Source organism: Onychostruthus taczanowskii, unplaced genomic scaffold, assembly GCF_017590055.1.
Source record: "Onychostruthus taczanowskii isolate IOZ18803 unplaced genomic scaffold, ASM1759005v1 scaffold299, whole genome shotgun sequence".
Lineage (NCBI taxonomy): Eukaryota > Metazoa > Chordata > Aves > Passeriformes > Passeridae > Onychostruthus > Onychostruthus taczanowskii.
In genome coordinates, this window is record NW_024500338.1 from 46,811 (window position 1) to 58,222 (window position 11,412).

General features: G+C 35.0%; 1 protein-coding gene across 2 annotated transcripts in view; it reads right to left on the minus strand.

Moving 5' to 3' along the window:
* Positions 1 to 283: 283 nt before the first annotated feature.
* The window catches only part of ICE1 (interactor of little elongation complex ELL subunit 1), a 36,162-nt gene continuing 25,033 nt past the window's right edge, over positions 284 to 11,412 (minus strand). For both annotated transcript variants that reach the window (XM_041408271.1, XM_041408270.1), the window contains 6 exons: positions 10,313 to 10,481; positions 7,210 to 7,370; positions 4,384 to 4,574; positions 3,120 to 3,226; positions 2,105 to 2,203; positions 284 to 1,179 (listed from right to left, as the gene is read on the minus strand). In XM_041408271.1, coding sequence (XP_041264205.1) covers positions 998 to 1,179; positions 2,105 to 2,203; positions 3,120 to 3,226; positions 4,384 to 4,574; positions 7,210 to 7,370; positions 10,313 to 10,481 — 909 coding nt within the window. In that variant the 3' untranslated portion in view covers positions 284 to 997. The remainder of the gene's footprint in view (positions 1,180 to 2,104; positions 2,204 to 3,119; positions 3,227 to 4,383; positions 4,575 to 7,209; positions 7,371 to 10,312; positions 10,482 to 11,412) is intronic.

Here is an 11,412-nt window from a genome sequence, read left to right on the forward strand (position 1 = left end):
TTACAATAAGAATCTGCATTAGCAAAGCTCATCCCTTCACATGGGCACAACCACAGGTGAAAATGCAAATTTTCAATAGTTTTTTAAAGCTACTTCTCAAGCCTCCAAAGCATACCAGAAACTTTTGGAGAGATGTCAATAACTGCAATGTTATGGACAATTCATTCAGTGAAATTATCTCAACTGGTAATTTCCTGCTGCCCCCCAAAACAGTATTTATATAAGCTAGAAACACAGTTAACTCTGGGTTATTTAAAAGGACAACAAGAACACAATGGTATTTGTCTCTTTTATTATGAAAGACACAAAAACAGAGTGTAGCGAAGCTATCATTAGAAACATGAACTTTTGTTGAGCCAACTCTCTATTTACATACACAAAATTCTCCAAGTGGAACAATATCAAATTTGAGATATGTCAGAATACACCGTATATACAAGTTTAGAGATTTAGTATCTGTTACTTCATACATGATGGCTACACAAAAAGTCAATTCCTACCTGTTTTTCACAAGTATTTTAAATTAAGTTTATAAGACAACCCAAACAAAATACAGCAGAATGTGGGAAATGTTCTGCAATCTGAATGGTTACTTTATAAAAATAGTACAAAATAATAGAACCAGGTTTTCAAGTCATGCTGAATATTCTGTCAAATAGTTCACACTCCAAACTGATGTAGGTAGAAAAATGAAAACTGTTACTGATTTCTATTGTCATAAAACCAGAAATATTTCAGGAGTTCAAGATGCACTCACTTCCAGATCACTAATCAGCTACTAGGAAAAGCAAATATTTTTGTTTATTTTTTTTAAAAACTCTTCCTTCAAACAGAAAAGCCAGATAAAATATTTGACCTTGCTTTGCATGATCAGACATTCTGATTAAAAGCATGAAATACAAGAAGACACACCACATTGTATGGTTTTTAACTGGAACCAACTACTGCTTTATTGGTAAGGCACTTCTTCCTTTATATCAGTCCACTTCCCTACTTTTTAGTTTAGCTCCATTTCACACAGCGAGGTGATTTCAGCTATGCCATTTGTGATAGCAGAAGGGATGTTGTTAGGAACTTTTGCTCTCCAAGCATGGATGGCCTCAACAATACCTTCTGGATTGCTTGTACCCAAGTCACATAGTGAATATACGGCTGCCAGCTGCACACCCCAAGGAACAGCTGCAAAACGTTAACAGAAATCAGCTTATAGAAATTTTTTGACAAGCAAGAATGTTTTAGGGAATCTTGAATCTATAGAAACTATTATTCAACAACTGAAAATAAAACACATCAACAGTTGTGATGCCTAACACCGTAACATAGAAAGATGACAACCTTCACACAAATTTCATAACATCTCATTTTATACTAACGCTTTCCAGTTTTCTCAATTCAGCAACTTTTTAGTACTCAAAGGGCGTACAGGAATTGAGAATCTAGTGACTTTAGTCACTAAGAGTAATCAGAGTTAAGAAAGCAGTCAAGTTTACACTGCGTCTGAAACACAGACACACACTGTACACCATACACTACCAAGTTAGAACTTGAGATTGCAAAGAAGATAAGTTATACAGGTGGTTCAAAACAGCTCCCAAACATTAACAAATGCTTCACTGCAAAATGTACTTAACATCCAGAGTAACTTAACAATGTGGATTTCTGCTGCTCTAACTGCCTTGTTTCATCTCATCAGTACCTTGAACTGTCTTTCTCCTAATACAACAGTTTTATTAGTAAGATTCAGCATAAATTGTTCAGGTGAAAAATTAACTCAAGTTACAATCACCCTTCACGTGATCTTAACTTGATCACCCTTTAAGTGATCTCTAATGCAGCTGACAGGCTCTTACATGAAATAGTCCAATTCCAAGGTGTCTGAAACCATCTCACAATTTTTCTCTGTTTCAAACAGAAGGTAATACTGTTAAAAGCTCATTAACTTTGTAACAGAAAGAGACTCAAACTGAAAACTGCTTCACCTGTTACACACTAACGAAAACTGCAAGAACAGGCTGTTTTGCCATGTGTGCCTTAATTTATATTCTGGCATTTCAAAACTTCACATTGTGGACGTTACACTCAAGTTCCTCTAAAAGAACATTACCTTCCTCTTTTGCGTGCTGTACAAACAGTCCAATTACTGAACTAATATTCTTCACTGCAGCAAGATAGCCTTCCTTCAAACCTATTTGTCCTAATCGACCTGAAAGAAAAAGAGTTACTACATATCTGACTACTTAGACAGTCAACTTCCCAGCTTTTATACTTCCCAGCTCTCTGTTGAAGTATCAACAGAAAATGCAAATTTTAACTACAAAAAATTCTTGTTACCATGTTGTCTTGGGAACAACAGTTATCTTATTCCTTGTGTAACTAAAGACCCCAAGGCATTTTTCATCAGATTGATTCAGCCTCCTATAGTTTTACAATTTTTAAGTGTAAATCTCAGAAAGAATGCAATTTTTTTCAATAAACCATGTCATATAGCCTACATACTGAAAATATTTATTGAAACTCAAATTATATATATTTACACCAAATGCCACCTAGATCCCAAATAAATTAATCTAACTTAAATTTATTATGGTATTAAGTTGCATAAAAAACCGCATTTTATACATTTTGCTGGAAACTATATGGCATGAAGCTGTGTCACGGGAGGTTTAGGTTAGCTATTAGAAAAATGTTCTTCACCCAGAGGTTGGTTAGGCACTGGAACAGGCTCCTCAGGGAACTGGTCACAGCACCAATCTGTGTCTGATTTCAAGACGCATTAGGCACATGGTGTGATTTCTGGGGCTGGCCTGTCCAGGGTAGGAGTTGGACTTCAATGAACCTAGTGTGTCCCTTTCAACTCAGGATTTCTATGATTCTGTATGTGGCTACAGATTATTTCATTTTAAATACATAAAACATGTTGGTATCTCTTATCACGAATCAATATGATATCTCTGAAAACTTAAGTACCTTCTTTCCACAGGCTGATGAACAGAAAATACCTGCATAAAGATCCAATAAAATTCAATAATACTTCAACCCCCTTTCCAGACAGGCCCGACACTTTCATAAAGACATACTTATACAAAATAGAAGTTCAACCAAGAATTTAAATTACTTACCAATTAGCCTGAGTGTCAATGCTATAACACTATCATGAATTGACTGAGCAGTTTCATGCCCCTTTCTCTTCTTTATCCAGTTATCCATAGAAGGCCAAAGCACTTTGCTGTGAAAGAAAAATGAATTTGAAAATCTCATACTGCATGAAGGAGTGGTTATAGTATTCATACAATAATGAAGGCAAATTACTCTTTTGTTTATTACTAACTTTACATAGACTGACTTGACAAATGTATATGAAATCGTGTTGCTTTCAAATGTCATGCTGATATGTTTTGTAAGTTTCTTATATTACTGAAAATTCAGTTTTTATGTTACAAGTAAGATGTGATGCTTATTTTTAAACCTAAAATGACCCAAAGTAAGGCTTTTTTAATCCTTAAAATTATGCTAATAGACCTAGTTACCTATTACCATCACAACTCAGAGACAATCACATTGCTATGGCTTTAATTAAGACTACATATGTTTCACTGAAGCTAATTTGTATAAATTTTAAAAGTATTTCAACAGAAAAACCTTTTTTACTATATGAAGGTATGATATTTATATACAAGACGACGATTATAAGTATCACTTATTATGTTATGTCACAGATAAACAAATGTCTTCTAAGTCATGTAACCTCTATATAGAAAATCAAGGCTGTCAGATCCGTGTAGCTGTCAAAATGGAGTCTTTCAAACAAGCTTAAGTATGGTAGCAGTCCATATCCTGGATTTTAGGTTCAAAGAAAATTTAAGATATTGACTCTAAGTATTATAATTTAAAATCAGACAGAAATCAAGATAATACATTAATGAGTATGGATATATTTCACTTTCAGCCCAGAAGCAGTGTTATTTTCATATGAGAAATTCCACCCTCATTTTCTGCTGTGGGGGAAGGGGAATTCAACAAGTAAGTTCAGAAGAAGACAATCACTTTGCTTCACTGACAGACAATTCATCTTAAAATCTTATACAGCTATTTTGAAAGCAAATCTTTACTAGACTAGCTCTAACAGGGTTCATTTCTTGGGGCAATACTATAAAATACTACATTTCCTCATTGATCATTCCTCCTATCTTAAAATAATGCACATATACACAGTAATCTAAGTCTCATCAGGTTGAAACATCCTCGTTTCTAAATACCTATGCAACATTTTATTATGTTAAAAGCTAAGTCATAATGAATTTGGGAAACAAAAAAACACTACCAAAACAAACCACAGAAAAAACCACAAAGGAAAATATTTGAAAGACATGATTGTCACAATACCTTATAACATTATCATGTGTCCAATCCCACTTCATATGAGAGCAGAGTAGATCAACAGCAAATATATACTGCCAAGCATCTTCACTGAGATCTTCTCCGTACTGTTCACTCAGGTGAAATTCTACTTTTGTACATGACTGCATTTCTAAAAGCAGGTTTGAGACCATAATACCAGCATCTAAAGATGAACTCTGGAATTTTAGAAGGTAATTATCTTAATGCATAAAAAGTTACCAGCCCAGAACCAAACTCTTTACAAATATTTGATACTGACTGTTTACAGCATCTTACGCCATATATCCAACTTTGGGTTGAATTAACACAAACAAATAGAGTACATAAACCAAAACCTTCAAGTACTAGGTACTTTTCCTGATGCTTTTACTAAAAGGAGAGTTTGGGAAAAAAATACCCAAACAAGATAAAACACAAATCTCACACCCACTCTCTCATCTCCTTCTACAACTTGGGGATTTTTATTTCTCTCAATGCAGCATTCAGGTAAGAAGCGTGTTTTTCCAGTGCAAGAAGATTAGTCTAATATGGTCTAATAATTAGTCTAATATAGATAATTCTAAAATTCGTTACTCTTTATTCTTCATTAGGGGCGACTTTGCAAGCAAATACTTTTAATAGTTGAGGTAAATAAATACGCCATGTGAAACCATTCTGCTAATTAAACAGCCAAGGGAAGAAAGGAAATTCAAAACCAAACATTTTTTGAATATCTGACACATAAAAGAAGTCTAGGCTTATCACATAAACAGAATGGGTGCTTGGCAGATCTTCTCAGTACAAAACCTCATATAATTGGCAAGTTCTGCCATGGTGCTAGTCACTAAAATGACATGCTTTGACCAAGAAATTAATACCCATCCCAATTGAGCTTTACTTAGAACAATCTTCTCCTAAAATTATATGTGTAACAGACTGTTAATCACAATCTACTTGAAACTTTTATCTGTATTTCTACCCAAGTAAAACAGAGCTTACAGACAGGATGATGTCATCTCCTATCGTCTATATACATCGTCAATATAGAAAATTCTATTTCTCCCCAGCTGCAGCAGCTCTCATATTTCAGAGAACCATTAATAAAGTAGGTAGTGTGAGTGCAAAGAATTTATATTTCCAGGAACATTTACTAGAACATTCTTATGTGCATCTCTACTGGCATGATACTAAAAGCTCTAACCTAATGGAATGGAGAATACAAATTCTTTGCTGAACAGGGACTGCAGTACAGCGTAACTGAATACCACAGCTTAATGCTACATCACAACTGTGATACAATAGTAAAAAAAACAGATACAAATCCATGCCAAATTAACTCACTCCTGCACTAAAGCAGGAGGTTTAGGGGGCTGTAATTTCAGTGATACCAAATTAAATTCAAGGCTGGCTTCAGAGATTAAAGAAAAAAAAAAATCATACAACACCTAAAGGCTATGATGACAGCAGTAAGACTACTGCATTCCTCAAGGCAGCTGTAGAGCAGCATGTTAGGATAGGGAATAGATGAGCTATTGTCATGGTTTAGGAATTGTATTCTCCAAATTAGTGCTCCCACTGAAAGCAAGCACTGCTAGCTTCCTCCCTCCTCTCCCTTCCTCTTCTCTGTGGCAGAACGGAGAGGAGAATTGGAGGCACAAAATATAAAGATCACAGGTTGAGAAAAGAACAATTTACTGGAAACAGCAATGAGATAAGACAACAAACAGTAATAACAATGAATACTAATGATGGAGGGTACAAAAGAGAGACCAACAATTCACATGGAAACAACAATACACAACCTCTCCCTCCATCACACTATGCTGGCCTGGAAGGGACTCATTCTCCCTGGAAGAGACTCCATTCCCCATATCCCTGCTAATGATACCAGGTGTTACAGAATTAACCTCCAGGTCCCAGCCTTCCCCCCTTTTTGGCAACTGCAAAAATTAACCCTGTTGTGGCCAGAACTAGGACAGCTATGAATCAATGTGATTTTGTTCACTTGATATATACAACATTATTTTATTTCCAGGAAGCAAGCCCGGAATTAATATGGAGTTTTCAAATATATGGGGCCCTAGCCTTTAAACAGACACACAAGCCTGTGACACGAACTCCTTTAGAAGCAAAGCACCTCTGGCTTTCCATTTGCATGATATAAAATTGCTCCCAATTATTTCAATTTCTCCTCCTTGCAACATTCTTTTCAGGACGGTAATATGTGCCTGCTGAAAACTGATAGAAATTAAATGATTTTCTGAACAGCTCAACGACTTGAAGTCAGCTCTCACTGATCATCCTTCTCCTGGTATCAATGGTTTTGTATTAACACCAACTGCTTATGTAATTAAGTTTTTTTGCGATAAACAAGTATTTACAGTCTACCTTGCAAAAAGATCATGAGTAAAAAGGGACAGGCTCATCTTGAAATTAACTGTAGTAACATATTACCTGTTACACAGAGAACTACAAAAGACAAAACAAATACATATTTTAAAAAGCAACAATATAAAGTAAAAGAAAGAAACATCTCACATAACATTCCACAGATGGAAAGAATTCCCTAGTTCAACAATGCTCTAGTTAAAAGTTTAAAAACAACCTTTACTTTTAGTGTTCAGTAGATGGGAAAACAAGAAAAGTATTGTATTCTAGTAAGGTCTAGACAACTAGGAGAAAAATGCCTGAAGCGGCATTAGTTGTGCAACTGTACAGCCTCCATGGGATACTCACACCCTTCATTAGAAAAGAAAGTTGCTTGATTTGATTCAGCCAGCAAAGAGAACAATGCAGACAAAAGCTGATACTGACAATGAAATCAGACATTACCTGTTCCCAGTTGAGATAAGCACTTAAACAGGCCAGCATCTCATTGCTTGCACTCTGCCTGACAACTAATTGCATAGCTTTGTTAATTGCACCTTGGAAGACAAATATGTCAGACCATACATTTGTGATAAATAAAATCAATTTTTCTGAGTCTGGATAGTCTAAGGAAAAAAAGAAATAATTAAGTAAATTTTTAACATCTTAAAACACAAAAATGAATATATTCATGCGTTAAAAGCTAATACATTCAGCAAGGTAACTAAGAAAAAAGGTTACAGAAGTCACATCACAACTGAAGCCTAAGGAAAGGCAGTCATACTAGCACATTTCAGTCCTGAGACTAAATAAGAAGAAAAGATCCAATAAAAACACCAAACAAGAAACACCTACAGAACCCCAACAAACCTTAAGCCACCTCCCCCATTGTAACTTTATTCCCTCTCCCTTCATCTTTCTCACTGCACTTTAGCTCACTAAGGAGAGTGGTCTTACAGCATTGAAACTGCATTCTTTAAGGATTAAATTAGACTGGAAGATGCACTCCAACAACCCACCTAATACATTCCAGTCACAAATAAGCACTCTGATCACTGGGCCAAACTAGAATTAGTTCAAAGAAAAAAATAATCTACAGTACTTGCTAATACATTGCACCCATACCCCTGTGAAATTATATGTAGTTATATATATGGATGTATACATAAGCTTGCAAAGAACTTTCACACAATTCAAATCTGATATTCCTCTGCAGTTTTCTCAGACTTTGTCAGAGAAATTACACATTATGCAAGTTGTACGTGAGCATGCTACTATTTATACTTCCACAGATGTAAAGGTTTGTGCTACTCCATATAATTGAAGAATCCTCATTCAATAAAGTAATTCAGAGCAAGTATCTGACAACTATCAGTTAGACAGGACAGTTCCAGGCCATCAATGGGAAGCCAAAAGACCCTTCTGAATACTAAAGGTGAGAGCTCCAAGGCAAAATACTAAGATAAAACATGAGTTAGACTTACAATGAGTTTCACTTACTTCCAGTGTATTTGTAATTGCTTACAGTTTAGACTGTAAGCAATAACAAATATATTGGAATAAGTTATAAAGCAGATACTACTTTCATGCATGAAATGCTATACTGGAATGCATATGCCTGAAACACTATATAAAAACAATGAAGTCTAAAAAGCTGAATGGACCTTCCCTCTTCAGCATAACTTCTACATTTTTTGAAAGATCGTAAGTACTAGAAAACATATCAAAATATATCAAATCAAGAAGCTTTAATGAACATAAAGGATATACACTTTAATGAGGTATTTTGGATGGACCTTTTACTCTGAAGGTGCTCATCATGAGAAGAATTCACTTTTTTCTATCAGAACTTTTTTCTATCAGGACCATTGGTGAACTAGAATTACTGACAACTAGAATTGCCTACTCAGGAATTTGAAATACTTACAAAATTAATTCAACAATAAGTAAGAATTCAAGGGGCATAAAAAAAGAGGAAAATAAAAAAAAAAAAAGAAAAAATGGAGGGAACAAAGGAGAGATAAAAGGAAAAATAACTACAAAGGTAACATTTTATTTATAGTCGCTTAAGGCAGAATACTTGAAAGGAGAACAGAACAAAAACGATGGACAAGTCATCAAGACAACAAATGATTTTGGTCTAAAGAAGTAATACTGACTGTTTATAGTGAATTTGGTAATTGTGTAGCTTGTGTTGCCATAATTCTGATGGGAATATGTGAAACGACGTGAAAGAGAAAACCCAAAAATAAATGCATAGTAATCAAATAAAACCAAACAAATTTTAAAAAAGCCTAAACAGCACTTAAGATGTGTTTACAGCTGTTCCCACTCAACAGATAACTATAAAACCACAGAACAATGACAATAGGTAACTTATGCAATTCAATGTATAGAAGAGAAAATCATCCAATAAAAGTCTGCATTTAGCTGTTAAAGTTTGGATCTTAGAAAGGAAAAAGAGAGGAAAAAAGGTGAAATGTTTAATATTTGCAAGAACCCACAAAAAGAAAAGCAGTAAGATACTGCAAAACAAAAATCTTAATTATTATTTTAGATGCAGAAAATATATATCTGACAAGTAACAGTTTCTAACATGGTGCAGTATTAAAACTATTAACATGAAAGAAGTAAAAGCAGAATTACAACAGACTGAAGGATAGAAAAACAGAGGGGAAAACAGGAATTCGAAAAAGAACTCAAATAAAAATATTACACCCCCTCAAAAAATGGTAATTAAGAACAAGATGAAATCACAAACCTTTTTAAGAATAAAAAAAAAAAAAGATAGGAATTTTATATCAAAGATAGCAAGTAACTGAAACAATCTCAAGCTTTAGCACTTTGATTGTCAGTGCTCTTGAATTTTATTTTAATGTGAAACACAGATACCAGTATACTATTTTCAAACTTACTGAGTTTTAGTCTTAGAAAACTAAGATTCTTAACTTAGCAATAGTATGTACGTGTTACCTTTATTTCTGTGACCAAAAGGCAGGGGAGTAAAGGAAGGGAACGAAAATGGAAAAAACTTCTCAACAAAGCAAGAATTTGGATAACAGGAAGTAAAAAGATTTTAAAGAGGACATATTATAAAAATACCCTGGTTTTGATCAAGGTATTGTCCAGCTCCTGATACTATGTTAAATACCTGGTTTTAAATCACACTTACTTTATGAATCAACACCTACTCAATTAAAATAAGAAAATACTAATAGGCTAAAATGACGAAATTCACAGAAATCACATTATCATTTTGGAGATGGTAGGGAAATGAAAGCAGAGTGTCCTAAATGAAATATTTCCTTGGAAAAATAAGTAGACTACTAAGAGCCCAGGTCACCACAAAACTACAATACAGATGTGCTGGAACTATGAGAAGGGAAATTTCTTCTAGAACAGTCTATATTTCTGCATTACAGAAAAAAATTCTGGAAAACAAGCCTTGAAGAGGAAAACAACCCTTGAACAGGATTTCTGTTTGTTTTTACAAACATAATAATTCTGACAAACTACAGCAAAGACACACAGCACATTTAAGATAAAAGGCCACTAAGCCAAACTATACCTTCTTTAAGTAGACTATAGCAGAAAAGGCGGGCTCTTTCCAAATCTCCCAACTGTCGACAAATTCCTGCATATACTCGACACAGAGCCTGACTGAAATTATAATTTGTGGCATTCTTCTGAGCCTTCAGCTTATTGAGAATTACATGAAGCAAGGACTCTGCTAAATGCTATAAGACAAAATATATTGTTAAGACTGTTACATACTGAAGAATACTTGACAACATTGTAGTCGTATAACAAGTAATGAGAACTACTACCATATTTGCAAGAATACTGTTTGCATATATATAAAAATGCAGGAAAGTAAATCAGAGGCAACCAGTGAAAGAAAAAAGAGCAGGCAACTTCCCAAAATAAACATGCAATAAACAAATGAAGAACAGGGCTACTATTGTTTTAATATAATTGTTTAGTTATGTGATTAACAACAGTCTGCCTCAAAGAATGAGAATAATGACAAGTAGAAGGAATGAAGAGAGGGATAACAACAGGTAGAGTAACCCAAATAACCTAAACAGAGCAAATGTAAGCACCCTGACTTAGCTACTTCCAAAGATGCCACAGAAGGACAAACAGCCCATTGTTCAGGTGTGAGATTTACTAGGTAAGTTAACAGCAGTCTTTCTCCAGATCACTGTACACACTGCAAGAGATGGGGAGGAGATGTTGCTGCCTGTAGTAACATGGGATGCAAGGAAAAAGAATATTGGGATTGTGCAGAGTGTGCATGACTTATTAGGGAATGCTTAGAGGGAGACCTGAAAGTGGAGAGTAGAATGAGAGGTTTAGGAGCCAGGCACGGGAGAGTACACAGTTCAGACTGGGTATCTGTGGACAACAGGGATTCTGAGTGTTAGCTTTGGGAGGAATCAGAAGGTCTAAGCCAGCTACCTGAAAGACCACAAGTCTGAGGTCCAGACACAAGTCCAGACCAGCTGCTGGAGGAATGTGTGTACACTTCTGTGTCTCTTAAGTTTGTCAGTGCATGAGACAAGTGAGAAGAATATCAGTCACTTACTGGATATACTGAGTGCCTAATGTTAGCTGCTAGGGGAATCCATATTGTCTGTATATATATGAAAGTATTCTCCTCTGCCA